Source organism: Hylaeus anthracinus, unplaced genomic scaffold (assembly GCF_026225885.1).
Source record: "Hylaeus anthracinus isolate JK02 unplaced genomic scaffold, UHH_iyHylAnth1.0_haploid 11982, whole genome shotgun sequence".
Lineage (NCBI taxonomy): Eukaryota > Metazoa > Arthropoda > Insecta > Hymenoptera > Colletidae > Hylaeus > Hylaeus anthracinus.
This window is the reverse complement of record NW_026534330.1, coordinates 11037030-11059509: the sequence shown is the minus strand read 5'-3', so window position 1 is coordinate 11059509 and position 22480 is coordinate 11037030. Positions and strand designations below refer to the sequence as shown.

The 22480-nt window shown below is 44.2% G+C and overlaps 2 protein-coding genes and 1 long non-coding RNA gene across 11 annotated transcripts; 2 read left to right on the top strand and 1 right to left on the bottom strand.

Annotated features, from left to right (window-relative positions):
* The first annotated feature begins 415 nt into the window (after positions 1–415).
* Positions 416–6185, top strand: LOC128885967 (hyaluronidase-like). Its single transcript, XM_054140429.1, has 5 exons — positions 416–2902; positions 3198–3412; positions 4075–4501; positions 5419–5623; positions 5719–6185. Exons 1-5 carry the CDS (start codon positions 2838–2840, stop codon positions 5950–5952), a joined length of 1146 nt encoding a protein of 381 aa, XP_053996404.1. The 5' UTR covers positions 416–2837; the 3' UTR covers positions 5953–6185.
* A 521-nt stretch (positions 6186–6706) lies between these two features.
* Positions 6707–18240, top strand: LOC128885968 (uncharacterized). Of its 2 annotated transcripts, none has more exons than XM_054140431.1 (4): positions 6707–6998; positions 15535–15620; positions 16585–16809; positions 16873–18240. In XM_054140431.1, exons 2-4 carry the CDS (start codon positions 15540–15542, stop codon positions 17521–17523), a joined length of 957 nt encoding a protein of 318 aa, XP_053996406.1. In that variant the 5' UTR covers positions 6707–6998; positions 15535–15539; the 3' UTR covers positions 17524–18240. The 2 variants fall into 2 exon arrangements, with proteins under 2 accessions (XP_053996406.1, XP_053996405.1); XM_054140430.1 differs by having other exon boundaries at positions 6717–7033.
* Positions 17768–22098, bottom strand: LOC128885972 (uncharacterized). 8 transcript variants are annotated; one of them, XR_008459704.1, is made up of 7 exons: positions 21956–22098; positions 21669–21865; positions 21259–21408; positions 21044–21189; positions 18689–19028; positions 18468–18594; positions 17768–18408 (listed from the first exon to the last, which is right to left on the bottom strand). It is a non-coding gene; the product is annotated as an uncharacterized LOC128885972 (long non-coding RNA). The 8 variants fall into 8 exon arrangements; XR_008459707.1 differs by having other exon boundaries at positions 18689–18708; positions 18787–21128; XR_008459705.1 differs by having other exon boundaries at positions 21044–21128.
* Positions 22099–22480: the final 382 nt, after the last annotated feature.

Below are 22480 nucleotides of genomic sequence, written 5' to 3'. Positions count from 1 at the left end.
AACAAGCAATGTCTAAAAACGTGGGAGTTCCCCTTTTTACAGCAAATTTTTATTTTGAACAGTCCTTATTTTTAAAAATCTATTAAACCGAAAACCGTGTAAATCGATGGTTAGGTGTAGTTTAATCCTTCGATAAATGATCTATTTTGTTTCTTATATGATGCAAGGTCTTGATGAAAGCAGATGAAATACGATTTTGCTGTATTATTGTTTTGCGAATTATTTTCTCAACGGATCCAACGAACCCTGGAATCGATATCTGCATCGCGTAATTATTGTTCACCCTTCCCCCTGTTTTTCGATACATATACGTACACAAGCGACCTATGGCTGTCACAGGTATAGAAGGGACAATATAGATATGGATCTCGCGTCTGTCATATTTATTTCTGTGTTTAATTACTAACGTTTTCTTGATTATCGTAGCTAGGTTTTGCATCGAACGAAGACATCGCTTCCGCCGTAGGAACCGTAGCTCTAAGTCGCGTCGGTAGAATATAAATTAAACTAGCTTAAACTAAGTTAAGTTAGTTCTAAGGCCCGCGTATACAATTGTCAGTCCTCTACCAAATAATTATTAATCAAGTTCGTTTGGTGGTTCATAGGTCCATATTGGAATCGTAATTTCGATAAAAATTAATTCTGCGCAGCCGTCAATCGGTTTGGCGCGTGTGACCAAGCGCGTGCCGTAAAGGTGGAGAGGTAACGGGACCTAATGACTTTCCCCTTAAACCGCACGAATTCGTGTATCCAGGTATACCTTTTCTGCATGTTGTATGATATAAATTTATTTATTGCACTTTACAGGCGTATAGCTCTCATAGAAGAGATTTGACATCGTTCGCTTTAGCGCCGCTTTCTTTATTGGTACCTTCGGACAACGTCATTGCGTAACAAGGGACCTGCTTCCGGCGACGATTAGATAGCGGCGAGACCAAAAAGACACGGAAAGAAACCAGTTTTTAAGGAGTGTCATTAAGGGAAACACCGCTGTTTCGACCTCAGTGTCAAGAGTAATTTACGGTTATTCGAATGGTGACATCGTTACGTTGACGTCGAATCCTGAGTCGTATATTTTCGGAAGACGACACCTGTGATTTTGTTCGACGAGTACCTCGAGTAGCATCTGTTTCTTCATTACGCCAGTGTATGCCCTTAATGGGAGTCAAGGTCTTTGTACAGCCGCTGCAGATCAATATGTAATACACAATGTACGCACGAGCGTCATGCAAGGTCTCTTCAAGATAAAAGACGCGAAACGATGGCCCTGTAGCGATTAAAGCAGTTGACGTTTGCAGGCTCGTTTAGAGGCCAAATCTCGAGCATTCGTGTACGACAGATGTTCCAAATTATTAAGCATTGATTCAGTTTTCACTAGGCCCAACCCTAACCGTTGGAATCGTTCTCTTAAAAACCTTCGACATCGATTACATATCCGTGAACGAGTACGCGAAGGACTAAATTGTTATAATCTTCTATTTATACGCGACATCGACCATGGAGTTCTGTCAAAGGTGACGGAAAGCCCCTGAAAATTTATCTATATCCATCGTTAACAGCGTAGAAGGACGTTTATTGTTACCTTGGTCGTTATCGCCCTGTTATCGTGGCGCATAACAAAGAAACTCACGAAAGACAATTTTAACACCCTTGTAAAAGCGTTTCGTCTAATCAATTCGGTCGTTAAGATTAAAAGGGTACATTCATTACCTCCGGGCTCGATAAATTGCCGCGCCGTTTCGCGGGAAACATTAATCATCCTCAGAACACTTAGCCACCGAACAATTACAAATGAAATTACCGATCGACTGTAAATGTAACCTTTCAAGGAATTCACGAACGATCTTACCTCGCGAAATAGGAACACGACCTTCGTGAAAATACGTTCGTTTTCCTTATTTTTTCCTACGTAAAACTGTATTGCAAAACACGTCGCAAATTTCCTGTAAAAAGATAATCGAGAATAAGCTTGAGCTACCCGCATACGCGCACGATAATAACCTTATCCGTTACGTACCATATCAATTAGCAAAATGTGTTGCTCGCTATGATTTATAACCACTGCACAGTTTTAAAATGTATCAACCTATCGTACCAAGACTGTTGGAATGCGATACGAATATCTATCGCGTCTCGTGAAAACTACACGAAGGGTTCTAGGTGTTCGGGATACATGGAGCGACCATCAAAAAACCGACGGTGCTAAACAGAGCGTCCAACCAATCGGAAACACCACGTTCCATCCATGCGAAGAAATCTCGTCAACTCTGAAAAGGTGATCGCGACTCCATTGTCGGCCGACGTCCCGATCCAGATGCAACGTTATCGCTCATCCTCGACGAGGGTCTTCGACGCACGTTCGTTGGGCCGATTTCATTGATCGTGCGGTGCGTTCCCATCGGGAGGCCCCGGTGCACATTTATTGTCATCGGGATCGCTAACGCGCGATGCCCTTTTACGCGAAGCGCAGGGAAAAAAAGAATAAAGGAATAGAAAAAACGGAAACGAGAAATCACCGAACAATACCCGGAGCCAGATAACAGCACCAAGCGCTGACGAGCACGTAGGTGGGGAACACGAGACACACGATGTGGAATAAATAGTGGCCTGAAATCGAGCGGAATTCAGTCGCACCGCTGTTGTACTATCGTCGTTGGCGTTCATTCACGAGGAACTCGTCAGAGGTCATCGTGAAATCGGTCGATCCCACGCACCGTCAGGAGTAGAACGATAAGTACCAGCAAGCGACCTGTTCACGTTACATCGTCGAAAGACTACCACGAGAGTTACCAGTGCCGACTGCCTTCGATTCATGGTCCTGACAGCCCAGTCTGAGAATGATACCGTTTCTGTTGCCCCTGCTGCTGGCCCCTGTACTCCTGGCCGACGGATTCTTTTTCGGGTACTTAACACGCGCGTTGATCTCATTGTTGGGATGCCTCGCGAACGGTAGCCTCGTCTCTTCCCTCGCTATACGAGTCGATGCAGCCACGTGCTACGATTTTTGTGCGCGCTACGAAACAACGTATTTACAATTTCGCTAGGGAAAGACGTCGCGAACGTTTGCAAGCACACCCCGGGGCTACTGAAATACTCGTAAAGCGTTCAAGTTCAGGACTGAAAATATCTTATCTAACTCGTGTCATTGGCCGCGCTCGACTCCCGGTCCGCTAGGTTCCTCGTGTTTCTCTTTTCAGCTTCAGACCGGTCACCCCCAAAGATGAGGACAGAAGGGGGTTCGACGTTTATTGGAACGTGCCCACCTTCATGTGCCACAAATATGGGATGCGCTTCGAGGAGGTGTCCCAGAAGTATGGGATCCTCCAGAACGCGATGGACGAGTTCCGAGGGGGACGGATAGCGATCCTCTACGATCCTGGGATGTTCCCAGCGTTGCTGAAGGACTCGAACGGTAACGCTGCGTTTTCTGCATATGCGGGTTACCGTAAGGGGCGAGGTGTACTTGGAACATGGAAAAACTGAGTTTATATCCTTATATACATTTATGAAAAAAATACAGAACGATTAAGTACAAGATACACGGTCAGTCCCATAAGTATTCGTACCCTCTATGTCTATCGAAGACATTTGTCGAAATTGTATAATTGGTTTCATGTTTCCAAACAAGTATTTTATTATAAATATGTACACGAAGAAACTTTACATATGAATTTTTCATTATATAATGAAAAATTTATTTGGAGACATCAAACCAATCATTTAATTTAGATAAATGTCTTCATCCGGCATAGAGGGTACGAATATTTATGGGACTGACTGTATTTAATACGAGAATAATATTGATATTAATACCATAGTCAATCATACAGTCATTAGATCATAGGAAATATATATTTTACTCCAGAACGAAGCGTAATTTTATAGTATAAGTATTCTTGGTCCATTTATCATAGTAAATGAAACTCTCTATGTCACTAAATACATATTCATGCAAACAAATGAATAATACTAATACATCACACATCAAAATAATCATTAACAGTGCCGAATACCATGCATGAAAGAGTTAAGGGAAAAGGATACTTTTGAAAAATAACTTTGATCGTTATTCAGGAGCAGTTGTGGCAAGGAATGGCGGCGTTCCACAAGAAGGCAACCTCACCAAGCATCTGGAAGTATTTCGCGAGCACTTGATCAATCAAATACCCGACCAATCGTTTCGTGGTATCGGGGTGATCGACTTCGAGAGCTGGAGGCCAATATTCCGGCAAAATTGGGCTTCCCTCCAACCGTACAAGGATTTCTCCATGGAGATAGTTCGCAGGGAGCATCCATTCTGGGACAGTAGGAGCGTCGAGCAGGAAGCAAAGCGGAGCTTTGAGAAGTACGGAAAACTTTTCATGGAGGAAACATTGAAAGTTGCCAAGGAGACCAGGCCGGCTGCCAGTTGGGGCTACTACGCCTATCCCTATTGCTACAATCTGACACCGAACCAACCCAGTGCGCAGTGCGATAAAACGACAGTGCTGGAGAATGATAAGTATGCGAATCAGTGAGAGTTTAATGCTATATTTTCGAATGGTATTCCCAATGTTAGCGACGTCTTGTTTTGTTACATCTCCGATCGATTAAATTAGGTTGTTGCATCGTAAACGTCCCATTTTTCGATCTTAGGAAGTTATCTTTGTTTTGCTGCTTCATCGTGGTGACAAGTGACACTTGTGATAAGAGAATCTTTGTGCAGATTCATATTATCACAGATACTTTCAAAAATTCTTTATAAGGAGACTATACTATGGATTGTTTAAACTCTCGTTATGTTTTATTGAACATTTAAACAAATAACTGTTATTCTTATAATGTCATTAATAGACTGCGGATATTTATTCAAATCCATATTTTTACTGATACAGAAGAGGAATTGAAATCCAGTGTACTTGTGATATATTAATTTAAATCTTTTAAGGGACACATTATTTAATGATGAAGCACCTGTCGAAAACGTCTTCGAAGTCAGAAACAAACATGTTTATAAAAATAGAATAAACGCAGTTGTACATTGATGGCAAAAAATATCGAACTGTTAGAGTCTATTTTAATTTCTTACAAAGATTTTTTTAGATCTTCCCTACAAAATTAAACATTTCATTTGCAACGACATTATACTAGACGATCGACTGACGAATCGGATCGCTCGGTGTCGCTTTCGTCCGTCTCGTTAGCACCTTCCGCCAGGTGACCGCGTGCTCCAGTTGCCGTCAAAAGTCCCTCAAGGACCGAATGTAACTAGATTACGAGACACTCGTCGAGATTACCGTACTTAGGCCGAAATGTGTCAATGTCAAGGACCTCGTCGCGGTGAAAATTCATACTCGAGACTCTGTTACATCCGTCTTATCTAATCGGCCCCGATAAGGAACCAGCGTTCATCCAACATCGTCTGTTTCTCTTTTTCAGGATGTCATGGTTGTTCGGGCTCGAGGATGTTCTCTTGCCTTCGGTGTACTTGAGGTGGAGCCTGACCAGCAGCCAACGAGTGGGCCTCGTCAGCGGTAGGGTGAAGGAGGCCCTGAGGATAGCGCAGCAAACGACACCCAGGAAAAAGGTTCTTCCCTATTACTGGTACAAGTACCAGGATCAGAGGGACGCGTATTTGAATAAGGCGAGTTCTCTCGTTTTGAAAACATTTCAGGGGATTGGGAGATGCGTCACCTGATAACGCGACGGGTCGTCTTTAAAACGGATTTATCTTTGCAGGCTGATCTCGAGGCCACTCTTCGGAAGATCTCGGATCTCGGTGCCGACGGTCTCATCATTTGGGGAAGCTCTAACGATATCAACACCAAGGAGAAGTGCCAGCGGTTCAGCGAGTACCTGAACAACGATCTGGGCCCCGTCGTCGATCGCGTCAGGCAAACTGCTCTGAGCTTGACCCGATACGACGGCCATGCTGCGGACAATCGAGTGGCCGTCGTCGTCGATCAAGTTTGACAGAACGCGGAGATTAGGATCTTGTTAGAGAAATGCGACGGGGGTCTTTAGTTTCTAATTCTTACGTGTACGATTATCATACATGACGCGCGTGGAACAGTTCGACCTTCGATGGAGAAAGACGCTGGACGCGAGGTGTATCGCTGAAACCAAAGACGACTAGACGAGACGTTGCTTTGCAGGGTCACACGACGCGGTGTTGAGCAACGATCGAAATAAATTTCCTACGAAATTATCGCTTCTTTCATTCTCCCCTTGGAACGCGGAGTCCGCCATTGACGGTTGCGAAACTTCGAACTCGTCGCCATCTTAATATTCGTCCCCTGATCAGATTCTCCGGTTCGTCCGTAACGATGTACTCGATGGATCGATACGAGGACAAGCTTCTCATCGATCGATCTTCTGGACCTCCAAAATCTTTATCACCGTCGCTGCGAAGCACAAATGAAACTGGCGGTCGGAGCTCGCGACGAGCGCACTTTAGCACTAGCGTACGACAAGTTTTACTGGTTCGAGGTGTAAGGCCTCGGGCGATCTTGCTTTTTACAGTACACACGACGTCGTTGTAGAGGTAGTCAAAGATCTCTCTTGCTTACCGTTGATTCCTCCCCTCTCCATCTTGTTCGGAGAGTGATCCTTTCTCTTTCTGTTTCCCCGAGGATACCTGAAGGAACTGGGAGGACGAGAAAGATAGAGAACGGAACGGGAACGGCGCGGAACCGAACGTACCGAGTAGAAGGAGGAGCTGAAGGAGACTCCAGCGGTGGTGGTGGAGGTGGAGGAAGAGGAGGAGGAGAACGGAACACGAGAGATCGGCAGCACAGTTTCGTGTTCAGCTCAGCTCGGTTCGGCTCAGCCTCATATCGGATCTCCGTGTTTCGAGGCAAACCGTTCTTCAAATTTGTTGCTGCAGATCGCCCCCGATCCCGACAGTCTCCGCTGCTGGGACAGCGGCAGGGGTTTGCCCGAACACCGAGTGATATTCGCGTGCAACACCGTCGACCATTCGTTCGTACGGTCTACTGATCATTCCTCGGCATAGAGTGGTGCGTAGTTCGCGACGTCGCTGACGTACACGGAGGTGAGTGACAGTTTCTTCGGAAAAGCCAAGGCTGCTGCCGCACGCTGGCCGGTGGCTCGAGATCGTTGCCAGAGTTGCCAGACTGTGATGTGTGTGCTCCGAGACACCGTGCCAGTGATTCCGTCGGGTTATTGCCCATAGCCGCGAGAATTTTCTACCCAGGATACCTCGTAATCGTAGAAACGGGACCATGGTTATTATTCCGGTCCAGGCCTTCGAAAACGCTTCCGGCGACGATAGGCTCCCTCGAGACGATGCGACCGATCTTTTCGGTCGGGCATGAAACGAGCCAGGGGAATCTGTGCTTCCAACGAACACGGGATACATATTTTTATTTACGATTCCGGACGATGGATCGCACAGGCTAGTGTCACGACACGAGAACCCCTCGGGTCTCGGTTCCCCTCGTCGCTGATGTTCTTCTCGCGCAACGAACACCCGAAGGCAGGTCTCTTTCAGGTGGTCTCCCGAAAGCAAAAGAAAGTTAACACCAGCTGAGCAAGTCGCGATGATCACAGGCTCTTAGAAAGTGGCGAGACCGTGGCCAAGGGACAGGGATTCTGCCGGCTAAATAGTTCAGAAGCACCCTATCCAAAACGTTTTGCCCACTAATCTTAATACCAGACCCTATTCTCGAGTTAATGATAGCTCTTCTTAGACGCAACAGTTAACTTCCAAGCTGAACCGTTGCGCGGTAGCCGACTCGCCATCGGGGTCCTTTCTAATGAAGACCTTTTGCGACTGACCGGGCTTGCCACTGTGCGGTTAATTGGCTAATCCCAAAAATATCTTGGGATTAATTTTTAAAACACGGTGTATCGGTGTCAAGGGTACCTCGATCGAAGGTATCACGCGAACACCCCGGGCTGGACATACCTTTTCCTATAATAGAAAATTATATTCGTCCACGGACGAAAGAGTTGCGACAGTTTCTCGATAACCGAGATGTGAAATCGAGACTATTGTCGAACGTGTTTCTTCGTCCCACAAACATCGTAATATCGTTAACCGGTCTCGTCCCCCGAAGTGGTCTGTACTTAATTATATCTTACGGTGTGCTTCTTATTGAAGCTGCAGGTAGTCCACCTCGTCGAAGCTTGGGACCAACTCTCGCTAATGCGACCGTGTTCGCGCCTTTCGAGTAATTGGACCGCAGAAAATGAACAATAACATCCCAGGTTTAATTGGCGTTTTGAATCTCTCATTAAGCCGTTCGGTTAACCTCTTCTGGTTTGAAATAAGTTTCACGTGACCGTGCGATATTCCTATTAACCAGCTGGTTGAAACCGTAGCTCGTCTAGGCTGTGTGGGCCGTGAGGAACTATGAAAAACTAAGAGGCTTCCGGGGGGTCCGTGACACTTGATATCGATATCCATGAGGTCAGGCTGCGAGAGACGACCGAAACTAGCTGTGTCATCCTCTACGGGTATGGCGCCCGTACCCCCAGGTAACGGGTTATCGGTTACCAGAAAAAATCGTTGAAAGAACCAAGTACAAATTGCCGCCTCTCCGTGGGAGGAACACCTAGCAACTGGTAGATTGCGGAATCGGCGAGATAAAGGCCCCCTCGCTGTTCCTTTTTTCTCTCCGATCGACTTCTTTCGTTCGCGATCCTCGAGGGGGGCCCTTTTCAAAACGAGTGCCCGGTGAAACGGCAAGCGGTGGAAGAGAAAATCGGATCGAGTGGGACGGAGAACTCGCTCGATCGTTTTTTTTATTCCGTTCGCTCGTTAGAAGACAGGGAAGACGCGAGAATGAGAGAACGAGAGAGCTAGTAGCGGTCAGGCTCGAGGAAGACGAAAGGGCCCGTTTTAAAGAGGCGAGCATTAAAAACAACAATGTCATTACATTTTAACGACCTGTTCTTGGGCTCTGCCCTCCCTTTTAAGAACGTTCGTTTGCAGGTATGTGGTCCACGCTCTCGCGGGGGCCACCACACTGGGAGTGAATTCTTAAAGCGGTGCGCACACCAGCTCCCTGCTTTTTTCGCCACCTCTTCGAGCTCGAGGCTTTGCCCGATTTGATTCAGAGCCCCAATAAAAAATCTTAGGGACTTCCTAAAATAACATGTCGACTCTGTCGAATTTTCAAACGTCCGAGCTCTGCGTACGGTACCTCGCACATCGACTCCATTGACGCTGGCCAGAGACTCCCTAATCTCGGTTACTTTGGAGAGGATGATCGAATCTGACGTTCAAAGTGTCGAGGCGGCCGGGCGTTGAAATTTCGACGGGCTTAAAATCGCGATCTAATCGAGGGAGCGAAGAGGGTGCGAAAGCAGCTTAATCCGACACTGGCCGCTGCATAGGGCCCCTCCAGATCGGGCCCGTACCCCCTTCTCCGAGACGATCTCTCCCCACGCACTCCGGACACGCCGTGCAGCTCGCGAAGAATTAGTATGGGCGAAGTAACAAAAGCACGAGGAACAAGCGCGGGGGGCGTGCGGTGAGTGGCGGCGAAGGAGGAAGAAAAAAAAGGAGCCGAGATGGCGCCACACGTCCAGCGTGTTTTCGGGGCATCCTCCGGTGCTGTTGGCAAACTCCTTTTTTTTTCTCCTTCTTCTGGGTCCCCCCTGTTTCCGTCTCGCTCCTTCTCGCCCGTAGCCGGCTCCAGTCAGCTCTCTCGCTTCTGGCGCGTTGTGCGCCGATTCCTCTTTTATTTCGCTCCCCTTCTGGACCCTCACCCTGCGGGCCCCCCTATTAGTTCGGCCACGGCACCGTATTGCCGGGAAAAAAGAGGAGCAAAGGACGGTCGCGAAATGCGAAATTAGGCTAGACCAAATCGAGAGATAGGGATTTCTCATTAAAATGGAAGAGACCGTATTGCGCTCCGAAATTATCCTCTAATCTATGACAATGATCGGGACCCTCGTGTTCCTCGAGCAATCCTCTTCGGTATTGGCCTTCGTCGACGTCGGTATCCGTAACGGATGATTTCACGGTGTAAACGGATCGTAGGCGTGCACCTTTCTTGCGCCTCCCTCGGATGAGGAGTTTTGAAAAATAATAAACCTCGACCGTCGTATAGTTCGTTGTTCAGGAGTTTTCGGGGCAGTTCGATTGGCTGACGAGTAATAGCGACACCTTTACTCACACGCATTTTCGTCATTGGCTGAATCCGTTACATTTGCAAAGCTACCGCGTAACAAAGTCGGCGAACAAGACATATCGAGATAAGTTCATTGGTGCCTCGCCAACTCCTGAGCAATATACAATACCAGCGATTCTAACCAGATATGGTCACGCCTAGCTAAAGACTGACCGAAGGTGGTGGAGAAACTACATAGTACAGTTGGTACCGCGGAGACGGTTCCGCGCCTATTCGCCCGCCATTGGTCGAGAAGCTCGAACCACCACGATCCTAGCGTTTCTTCTTCTGTTTCTTCGTTCCACCTCGCGTACCTTTTGTTCCCTTCCTTTCGCGTCTAAGTACTGCAGCAAAGAGATCATGAAGCCTCCCGTGCTCGAAGAACCAGGGCCGTACAAACTCTGAACTTCGACTGTCCCCTAGGCTCCTTCGGGAATACCTTCCACGCTGACTCATCGTCGCCGTTCACCTGGCACCAGCTTCCAAAGCTCGTTCGCTTGTACCTAACAATCCTTCCTGGCTGGCCGCTAAATCATATTCCTCTTGCCTAATTGATCAGAGGCTAGAACCCGGCACCAGCCAGTCGGATGGGTCCCTAAATCACGAGGGCCCCGAGAATCTTTACCGTTGATTCTCCGCGCGTTCGCCGTTCAGTCGTCCAGTTTGCCAAACATAATTCTTCTCCCGCCGGGGCGAAAAGTCCGAATGAAATATGAATTCCTATTAGGCGCTTCCTGGAAGCGGGGCACGTCACGTCCCGCGGGCCCCCGCGCTCGCAGTTCTGTCGTAGGTGTTAAACTCGGGAGGACGGTTTTAATCCGGCGCTTTTTAAAAGGTCCCGCGGGAACAAAGGCAGCGACCGAACGAAACAGATTCCGTTCGTGGCGTGCACGGATCGCGGCGCCCTTTGTGCCAGCCCGCCTAGGCTCGGGGGCGCGTCAAATTTGGTTGAAAATCAAATTAATCTCGCGGCTGGGCGCAGGACCCTCTCCCGACCCCCTCTTTGGGCCTTGCTGCTCTCTCGCTCTCTCGCCGCGGGCCAGCCCGTCCTCGTCCCTCGTTCACGAACGACACGAGCAAATCGAACGAACGGAACTGTAAGGAAGGTGGAGAAGGAGGTGGACCGGAGGTCCTCCGCGCCACCGACACGGACCCAGAGGCGAGAAGAGAAGGTGGCGCAGCAACAAAGAGCTTTGGACTTCTGGCTGCGACTCGACCAGGGCCGTATTTATTTCGATTCCTTTTCCTTCACTGGCTCGCGACTCTTTCCTGAACGATACCGAGCTAGCTTGTCAGCTGAAGATTAGATAATAACCGTTTTCTTTCGCCTGGGTTAGGTCTGGGTACTTACCGCTGTCGAGTAACAATTTTTACGGTGGGTCCGATTGATTTTCCAGGAAACCACTTCCGACAGTGTTTATGTATGTCTATTTGATGTGAGCCACGCGTTATCTTGACGGTCCTGGGCAGGAATTACTAAGTACGAGGAATTGAATTTTATTTACTGTTATTATTGACTCTTTGCATTCGAGAAGTGACTTCCTGTCATCACTGGGCTTTACGTGAAAATTTTTGTGACGATTGAGAGATGATATTCTTTGTTTATGTTAAATTTCGTTGATCCTCAATGTATTGGCATCAATATAGCTTTCTATGCTGTTTATGTGTTCTTTTAGGAAATGTAAAATTGTACGTTTTAAAGTGGTAACGATTGCGATACGTCGCGGCTGAATTTAGGATAAAGAGTCTTATCCCTTGTTCAAGGTGAAATTTATACTTTCTGAAAGAATATATTAAGAGTTTAGGAACATATTCATCGTCCAAGTGTTGTCATCCATTATTCAAATCAAATTTTGTCCATCTCTGACGTACGAGGAGAGATAGTTCTGACGTCATTGCCCAATCAGAGGAGTGGTCCTGAACGATCAGTTAAAATTGGTGGTATAGTAAAAAATAAAATCCTCGCGCTTCTCTTGGAGAACTCTTTATCTTCCACAATTTAATTCCAAGCACCACCCTTAAAATATTTTAATACTTTATGTATCTTCGCTTCTTGAAAAACATATATTTCTTATCTCAAAAATTTACTTTAAATATATTTTGATTAGAGTCAGTTCGAAGCGAGTGTTCAGGGGATTCAGTGTGTAAAGAAGCGAAAGGATCGCGGTTTAGATAGCGCGAATGAAGTGGTAAATACTTATTGTAAGTCGTGAAACTCATCCGGATTAAGTGCGTCCCTGATGCATCCTACTCGGTCATTCAAATCTCCGCTCGTAGGAATAAGATGGGCGGCCGAATCGTGTTGCCGGACACCTCTCCTCGTTGGCGCGTATAGGGTGATTCAACAAGTTTCAGCCGAGGGCCCTAATTTTCAGGCTATCGTGTGTTTAGGCTAATTTGCGGCAGGTGTCACGTTGTAAGGAGATACCGCTGGACGTCATCGTCTCTTTAATATCTGCTGAAGTATTTAAAACAGAAGTATGTGGGATAAGAGTTGCTCCCAGTAAATAAAAGGACAGTTATTTTTGCACCTCTGGAACCAAAAAACAAAAAATGTTATTTATATTTCACGATGGTTTTCGATCATTTCAGAATGAGTATCATACAAATATAATAATCAAATAGAGCGTTCTATGCATATAGGTATACTACGCGATCCTTGACGCTGCATATTATTTACATTTGTGGTTATTCGTAAACAAATAGAAAATATATCAAATCTCATCATTTTGTCGTGTATACGAACGTACCACTATATAAGGCTGTCAGAATGATTAAAAATTTACTTTCCTAAAAACTAAAACTATATTAATTTTTATTTTATTTAATCCAAATTTATTTAGACAAGTAATGAGTATTCAGGACCAGTCCTTATAGTAAATATTTTTGGTAGGATCTTCAAATCCACTAGGAAGGTCTGTTTTAATGAAATAATACTCAAAAATATTAATTTTCTTTTTAGCTTGGAAAACCTTCATACTAAGACAGTTACCCTTAACGAGACTGAAATAGATTACCCTAGACCTCGATCAGGACTCTATTGGAAGCAATCATTCCAATCGATTTAAACACACCCTCACGCATATTCATATACTACAAGTAAAACTCTTCAACATATAGACTCGCTATAATTAATTTCCAAAGAACCACAAGTATTTAACATCTCCAACGTGACGCCACTCCCGATCTCCGAAGACCTTGATAAGGGAGACCCTCAAAAGTCCAAGCTTTCATCCAACTCAGGCTGCATCCACGCAACTGTGACTTTGTTTCCCGACCAGTTTGCTACGCGTTATGGTTACTTGATCATCGTTGGGATTCATCGGTTTCGCAGGACTCTTCTGTAATGATTTCGCGACACCCTTCGTCGTCGAGTGTCCTCCCGATGTTCCGAGACAGCTTCCATGCTTCTCGGAAGTCGTGGCGTAAGAAACCAAGGAGCCGACGGCGTGAGAATAAAGTGGGACGAAAGCCACGCGGAAAAGAAAAGGCGTTCCACGAATGAAGTGGTGGACGAAGGGGAAACAGTCGAAGAAGCGAACTACGCTGAAGAAAAGGCTGCAGGGTCTGGAATTGAAATGCATTGGAGGGGAACGAAAAGTTGATCCTCTCCTGGAAATACCGGGGACCAATTGTCCGTAGAGGGACGAGATTCCTTCTCTTGTCAGGAATTCAACTCGCGAGTCCAACGACAAAGTGAATTCCTGAAGGACGGAGGATGCACGGAGGGTTCCCCGATCCTTCGCAGTTAAACGGATCCGAGATTTCAGGGCTCCCCCAAAAAAGGGGCCCCGAGCTCTCGTAATTGGGCCTGCACATCCTTTTACCTTGTCGTTCGTGCCACTTGTTCTCGCTGATCTCCGAAGGATCAAGAAAGATCGTACGATGAGATTGACGCTTTTTTCCACCGCCATCGATCCGACCGGTCTGTACCTATACTCCCTCGTCCCTTTTCTCTCGCTGATGCAGAATTATCGCTTCATTACCAATCGCCCCTGGCTACGCTAATCGAGAAGCTGCTGTCGGCTTCATAGGTAACACGAGGGCTCGTTGCATCTTCGATTTTTCATTCAGGATTATTCCTCAGGGAGCGCAACAGTCTGAAAGCCCTAAGACGAGAGACGGTTTCAGGAATTCTTTACAAAGAAAATATACGATGGATTGCTTTCAAACTTTTTTTACGTTTTATCAAACATTTGAACAAATAAAAATCGGTCTCATAATAATATTTACGTGGCGTTACTCGGTTCGACAGATGTGCGCAAGTGAGTACCGGAAAGAACACTAGTTGACAATTTTGTGACCACGGGGTATATTTAAAATAAAAAACAACAATTTTCTCTCAAAGCAGATACCAATGGCTATATTCCAACGTAGGGATAATTCGATATCTCGAAAAATTAGAAAATGGTGGGCTTTTAGCTGAGCACTTAACACTGCTCAACACTTACAAGTTCTCAACACTCACAGATTTCTTTTCCATAATTTGACACCTTACGTTTCGAAATGTGTACCTTTTGCGACAACAACAAAATTGATTTGTAAGAAAATTTTACATTATCGTGCACCCCTTAAGCGTCGGTTGTCATGTTCTGTGGACCTTAGAAGAGCTTCGTGTAGTGGCCGGAAGGAGGGTATCCCGTATTCAAGCCTCGTATCCCCAATCCAGCGCTATTTATGGTTGGGACGTCCACAAGAAAGTCTCCTCTTTCCCTTGGTCCTCAGAGGGCATGGGGAATTCCGTTATCTCGAAATCTCGGCGACTTAAAACTCGAGCATCCCCGTCGTCGAAAATCGAGGAATCAGCCTAACGATTTATGAATGGACAGGATCGCGTCGTCGCCAATAGGCTGGCTGCCTCCCCTCTCTCGTTCTGTCAAGGGAGGAGCTCGGTTCGGGACGCTGGAGATGAGGCACTTTTTAAAAAATTTTTTTAAATAGTGACTTCTTTCTAAAAATTTGACACAACGTTCTTGAAGTATCTATCTTTTGGAGAACGCAAACAAAAATGGCGTTACGGTTCCCTAAACGTAATTCACGTACAAAAGGGGAGAAAGGAAAACGGAAGAGCAGCGCGGAGAAGCGGCACCACGACAAATCCCGGTGACGTAATTTCGGACGGTCGTCGAACCTGAGACCTCGGGAGTCGCACCACGAGACCCCACGACTTTCATTCATTCGGGGTGGGGACGAACGCATACGCCGTGCACACGTGCACGCCGCGCCTCGAATGGCAATCGCTAAATTCTTCCAACCCAACGATACCCAACGACATCTTGTCCCCGCGAACCAGTCGGAGAAAGTTTGGTCACGCGGTTAGGAGCTTGGCTTTTCTTACCTGGCAACTGCTTCACACTGACGCCCGTTCATTTGGAAAGATTCGGATACCCTCTCTCTCCTTGAACTGTTTCAGGGATCATGGGATCGACGTGTCATCTGACGGTGGCGATCCTGCTGCTCGTTCAGTCGAACCTGCTGCTCGCCCATCGAGAACACAAGGTTCATCGATCTTTCTGTTTCGTGGTGGATGGGTACCCCTACAGTGCAACACACAATTTTATGTTCAGCCACATTTTTAATTATAAGTTTGTTTCTGAATGAAAAAATTTGCAATTTTTTAGCGATATTTGCTTATATACAGTCTACCTCGTAAGTATTCGTACCTTCAATATCTATTGAAGAAAGGCTAAATTAAATTGTAGGTTTAATATTTCCTAGTAAAGTTTTCATTAGAAGTGTATGCACGAGTAAAGTTTATTCATGTACATACTTCTAATGAAACATGTATTTGGAAAAATGAAACCTGTCATTTAATTTAGGCAAATTTCTTCAATAGACGCAGAGGGTACGAATACTTATAGGACTGGCTGTATAAAGAATTGCGAACTATTAATATCTTTTTCAGCATTTGCTATATACAACCATTCCATACAATTTCCATTTTCTTGATTATTTTGCCAAAAACAATGTGTCAAACTATGAAGTATGTTTGCCAGTAATAAAGAATTGCAGGATCTTTATACATATAATCTTGTGGGGAGTTGTTCTTATAAAACCATACTCCAAGTCCTGGAAAAGTAGGTAGTATTGGCTTGTCCAGAAAGGTAGCCAATTTTTAAGATAAATTCAAAGGCACATTTGAATTTCGGTATATATTTATTAAATAACGTAGGTGCCACTTTGTTCCACAACCTTTCCAGCTTTTAAGAAATGCGTGCATGCTATTTGTTTTCAAGCACTCCGATCTATTCAGATCTGTACCACCTACTAAAAATCGACATGGACTTTCCAGGTAACCCAATAGTATGTTAGTAAGTGTTAAGATCACTAAAAACTGCAAACGATTTCATTCAGGAAAAGCAAACTGACGCTCAAAAATGTGGGTGGCTCGTGTGTCGCACTGTATACCCCGCGCATCCTCGTTTTCTCAATAGAGTGACGTAAACGTAATCGTTGCTTCCAGGTCCACAACATCGTGCTGTACCCGGACAAGCACAGCTGGTGCAAGACGACCCTCATCAAGCAGGTGGTCACATGGCCGCAGTGTTCCTCGCAGGAGTTGGACAACAACGTATGCGTCGGGGCTTGCTTCTCGTATATGGTTCCTCACAGCGAGCCATCCGCTCCTGGTGACTTGATACGACCCTACTGCGACTCCTGTCAACCCTTGGACAGCGTCTGGCACACGGTGAGTGAATGAACAGATGTCGCAACACGCTGTGAGCCTTGTCACTTGGATGCTCGCTTTCAGGTTACTCTGGACTGCAAGGACGAGGAGAACAACCCGATAACGATGCAGAAGAAGGTCCAAATCATCACCAACTGTTCCTGCAGTTCCTGCATGGAGACCTCTAGGATCAAACCGGACTACAACACCCTGCTCCAGTCGCTGACGGAGGAGAACATGGATAAGAACGTGAACGTCGTCCACGAAACGCCGGATCTCCTGCTGAATCCCAACCTAAATTCTTCAAAGAATACCACCAGGGATGGCGTCCAAGCCAACGAGAGATTCCTGCAACTGTTGAAGCAGCTGAAGGACTCGGAGAAACTGGACGAGTTCGGTGCCAAGGAGTTGTTCTCCAAGTTCGAGGAAGACGTCGATATTGAGAAGCTGAGGGAGCTACTGAAGAAGTACAGCCAAGAGGACGAGAGGGAGCATTCGCATCAACATCAGCACCAGTCGTCCGGGAAGCAGCAACAACAACAGCAGCAGCAACAGCAGCACCACTCTACGACGACCGTGCTTCATCGAGGTCCTCATCACTCGATGGTTCTGGACTCCGACGTCAAAGAGAAAATCGACGTGGAGCCGCATTATCTTCACCCAGCGGTCGCTGGTCAGGAGATCAGCTACCACGACAACGTCCTCGTGGACAAGGATAAGAAGAAGGATTTTTGAAAAGAGGGAGGACGTTCCTCTTACCAAGGAAACGCGCGACTGGTTGACTTTAGACGTCGAACTGGTCCGAGTTCATAGAAGACATTATTGGTATAGATGAAAATGCTCGTCGGACGAGATCGTTTCTGTTTCTTTTTTCCGTTAGGATCGTTCATTGCCTAGTCCAGTCTGCGGTTAATTGTTCGGTTTTTGAGCTACGATTAAACGTTCAGCTTGATCCACTGTAAATAGAGACGGTTCTTCGTTCTTCTTTGTTTTTAGTAGAGAAAAAAAAAGGGATGACGCTTTGTTTTGTATTGTATGTACTATTCGTTAAAATGTTACGCGTTATTGTTCGATGGGTAAACCGTTCGATTAGATTTGCTTAGGTTGGGTGGCAGAAGACTCGTTGGGGCTCGATTGTTCGGAGGATGCGTTAGGTAAAAATTGATTTCTCAATCGCTATTGGAGACGAGACGCTGAAAGGGGGGAGAAAAAGAGAGAAAGAGAGATGAAATTCTAATATATATTTAATTATTATTATTATTATTATTAATTAACTATTTAACATACTCGCGCGTCTAATAAAGGAATTTACGTCTGTTTATATTTACATTTTAACTCTCGAAACTAGCAAATATTGTAAACATCGACAGGCATTTTTTTTATCTTGTTGACTGCTTCGAAGCATATATTGTATCCATTGTCCCGTAAAGAATAAACAAAGAGTCAGCATGAGATGTATTCGTGGTGGATCCTTACACACTCTCCTCGAGACTTCCAAATCGCCTAGGATCTCATTAAACTTCTAACTTCAGCCTTAATTAACATCAAGTGACAACCATTGACGTTTATTTTTAATACTACTGTGTAAAACTCACTTTTCGTCACCAGTAACAATACGATCTAAAAGTGCAACATTACTTTGCCTCGATTACAATAACGTAAGGGACGAAATTACTTACGAGATGACCTGATACTTTGGAAATCCTAGAATCCTCGCCAAGAAATACTCGTAATCCCGGAGTGCTACGAATTGCTCGATAGAAAATAGATAACTGAGTTTTCTCACATTTCAGGAAGAATGGTGCACTGTAAAAGACGCGATAAACATTAGATAAACGCGTCTTAATCAATCCCGCAAATCTAATTGCTCGATTAAAAACAGATAACTGAGTTTTCTCACATTTCAGGAAGAATGGTGCACTGTAAAAGACGCGATAAACATTAGATAAACACGTTTTAATTAATCCCGCAAATCTTGTCTCGTTCGTACGTGCTTACTTTAATTAGATTCCACGCGCGTCTTAAGTGCAATTTGACAGTAAAAAAGAATATCAACTAGTGATAACCGATATAGCATACACAAGCTGAAAACGTTCATTGTCTGCAGATTCTTCTATATGGATGTCGGTACAGTCAGACTACAATGACATCGACGAACAAAGCCCATAACAGATGCCTTCATACTCATGATCGCGTTATTTTTCTCCAACTGTAGATCCAATAAGACAATCAGGACGAAGCTAAAAGAGAAAGGAAGGTTGAAAGAAACGTCACGTCGAACATAAACATTCGTCAAGCGTACGACTTGGCAAACCGTGCCATAGGTGTGCAAGGTGGAATGCAAATAAAGCAATCAAGAGCACGGCCAGATGATGGTGAAAACAGAAGAGGGCGGAAACGCAGGGAGCGGCGATTCGAAGCAATCTATCACGATACTTTCTCCTGAAACTAAAACGAAGACGCGAACGCAACGGCGAATCAACGCGCGGTATTCACCTGGTAAGAAACTGTTCAATGTGCGTTTTATTTCACATTGTATTTTATATGTCGTGTCCTATCGTACTGTAGCTAAAAAAAGTATTTAATAGTTTTTTGAAGATAGCTATCTATAAAGAAGTAATACATTAGTATGATGTACATGTTCTTCTTTTTAATGCTTCTTTATACATATACATAAACAACGTATCGACTTAGAAATGTATTGCATTGTGTTCTATCCTATAAATAAATCTTAAGTAAATTTGAGATTTCAGCAACTTTGCTGTAAGTATAATTAAAATAGAGGTAAAGAAATAATTCTTTCTCTTTCGTGCGCTGGTATTTCACTACATTTATAATCCGTGACTTTCCTTTCGAATCTAAACACGGTATAACTGTCATAGATAGCATGTACAACGTCTGTTTACATCTGTGGCATTGTACTATCACGTTGTACAAGAATATTGAAATTTACTGTCATTATACTGCTCTTCAGTGTGCAAATACTTCCTTGACTTTGAAATTTTTGTTTCCTCTCTACCATTTTCGAACAGTACAATTAGTATATATCGTTTCCTACACATAAAGGAACACTTAATGATTTATATATCGTTAACGTGCTACTTCTTTACGATCAATTATATTTTTAAAAAACTGAATGTACAAATACTTATTTAATCCACTGTATATTATTCTATAGTAGATGAAGCCGTCGACGTTGTTTACGTGCGTTTGAATTTAATTATCGATGAATGCGTAATGAAATAGTTGAAAAACAAATCTTATTATCCATGTTTGTTCTGTCGTAAGCTAATTACATTAATTCGGTTAAAGACAACATTGTCGTGACAAGCGTTTGCACGCATAGGAAGCCAGTCTAATTCTCTTTGCAAATTAAAGAGCTTAATGTATACTCTTATGTTTATAATACTGATGCAAATGTTCAGAAAGAGTAGAATGGGTAATTTGAGTAATGATAAGGCTTTCTGGAATTTCATTAACCGTAATGGACGTAATTCACCTAACGTTAAGCATGGAAATTAATGAAATTGATCAAACATGCTTTACTTAAATAATGTTTCATCAATTTCTAATGCTTTTTCTAATTATTTCAAGGCACTTTCAATTAAAAACAAATTTATAATTAGTCCATCAATTTTAGAATTAATTATTCTCTACGCTTCCACTATTCAGAAAATGCTCCGTATTACACATTGACTTCCATCGAATAGTTTATAGGAAGTCCCCCCGTAAAAATTTGTTTGGATAATGGTTATCCTCTTTCAAATATGATCTACACGTAATAATCCGAATTTATTAATTTCGCAGTTAATGGATCACTTTGCGTATACTTCTCGCTCAGTTAAATGTCCTTGCAATATGCACCATTAATTAAAACTTCTCGAAACATTCTACTATGATTACCTACCATTAAACAAAATGGTATCCATTCGTCAAAATAAACAAATAAACAAATCTGTAGTAAGTGAAAACGTTTTCCCCGATAATGCTGATGCAGAGTTCTACCAGTTGGTAGATTTGCTAGTTAATTATGCGCATGTATTAAGATAAGATAAGTTTGTCTATACGACTAGTATACTCGATTGCCGATCGTTTATCAGTTATTAGCCAATTACTTGGCTCCACGATACGGAGGGACTAATCATTTGATCCATTATAAGCTAAATAGCTGAATAGCCGATTCCCAAGATATCGACTAACCATTCAAGCGACTATTAATTCACTATTGTCGGTATTAAGTATCATTAAGATATACTTTATTGAACGCTTTCTTGATGTCACGGTAAATCCATTCTTCTGAGTTCCTTCACCTTGTTTGACCCATTTTTAAAAAATGTCACCTTGCGGAGAATAAGAAGAAGAAACTTTCTTTTATTTACAGTTTATTCATCCGATGTTTAGCTTAAAAAATAAGTTACAATTGAAGAATTTTTTTCTCGAGACTCTTGAAGAATAATTAATTTAGCATACCTCGTAGCATTCAATTTCTTCGCGAATCCTATCCAGATTTAATTTTATTAGCGTCTGACAATCGGAATTAATTTTTGTAGTTCCATAACGAAAAGTCCCGTCACCCATTTTTAGGTGACACGACGTCCAACGTGTTAACTATCAGCCTACCTAGAAGAGGATTTTAAAAGAGAATTTTCTATATTAGTATACATTAATCTATTAGGTTGTTCTAAAATATTCTTTCGTGAGTTGCATTCAATTATTTTCTGTGGCAGTGTTTATATAAATAGACAATCTAATTTCATAGATATTCATGCTGTAACAGTAATGGGGCGAAATGAATTGTACACAATTTTGTAATGTAACATAAAACAAAATATTGTGTATGTATTCATTATTAATAAAACGAAAGAAACTTTTGGGACAACCTAATAGATTGACATAACTCCTGCATACTATTAAGTTTGTTACTAGGTATACTAAAAGCCTCGTCCGTTCCAAAAAGTTGAGTATTACAAGTAGATATCAAATAACACGGTGAATAGGTTTCAAGAGGAAGACACTGGAATTATGAAGCTCCTATCAATAAACAAGCTCCCGGTCGATAATGCGTCACTCGCTAATGCTAAATAACAAACGAATGAACCTATTTCCATTATTTTACGACGCTATCTCGAAGTAGTAATTCCATTCGCCACTTGTTTCTAGAACTTACCAAAATACTTATCGAAATAAGTCAAGGGACCAACACGAGGGGTGGGGCTCGACTTCTGTCACTCTCCTCTACCCTGCAATCTCCATAAACGCCTGATTTTCAGAAGGCGTATCTGTGTACCACTTTCCGCCAGCTTTCCGTGTTTTTGTTCAACTGTGGCTCGATATGGGATCCGAGAGGCAGCGAGCAGTGATCGGTAGATCGCGCAATAAGCGGGGTCGGCGGTTCGACGACAGGCAAGAGGGCTCCAGCGGAATAATCGCCGATGATAAGAAACGATTTCGGCCAATCAGCGCGACCGGATTCGAGCGGGATCGAAAGCGATTGCGTAGCTGGCCGACGATCGGAGCGACAGTGTTGCTCGGCGCTCCGTTGCGCGTCCCTGCTGGTTTTCTGCGTGGTCGCGTAGCGTTCTTCTTGACGGCGCAGCTGCGCGTGCCACCAAGACAAACGGTCCCCCCCCGTTGGAAAATGTTGACCCGTTGCTGACCCGGGACGAGACGGCGACGCGACGGGCCCCGGTGA

Coding starts and splice junctions, on each gene's coding strand:
- LOC128885967 (XM_054140429.1), top strand. CDS start 2,838: ATGATACCGTTTCTGTTGCCCCTGCTGCTGGCCCCTGTACTCCTGGCC. Junction 3,413..4,074: donor GTTGCTGAAGGACTCGAACG/GTAACGCTGCGT, acceptor ATCGTTATTCAG/GAGCAGTTGTGGCAAGGAAT. Junction 4,502..5,418: donor ACAGTGCTGGAGAATGATAA/GTATGCGAATCA, acceptor TCTCTTTTTCAG/GATGTCATGGTTGTTCGGGC.
- LOC128885968 (XM_054140431.1), top strand. CDS start 15,540: ATGGGATCGACGTGTCATCTGACGGTGGCGATCCTGCTGCTCGTTCAG. Junction 15,621..16,584: donor TCGCCCATCGAGAACACAAG/GTTCATCGATCT, acceptor CGTTGCTTCCAG/GTCCACAACATCGTGCTGTA. Junction 16,810..16,872: donor TGGACAGCGTCTGGCACACG/GTGAGTGAATGA, acceptor GCTCGCTTTCAG/GTTACTCTGGACTGCAAGGA.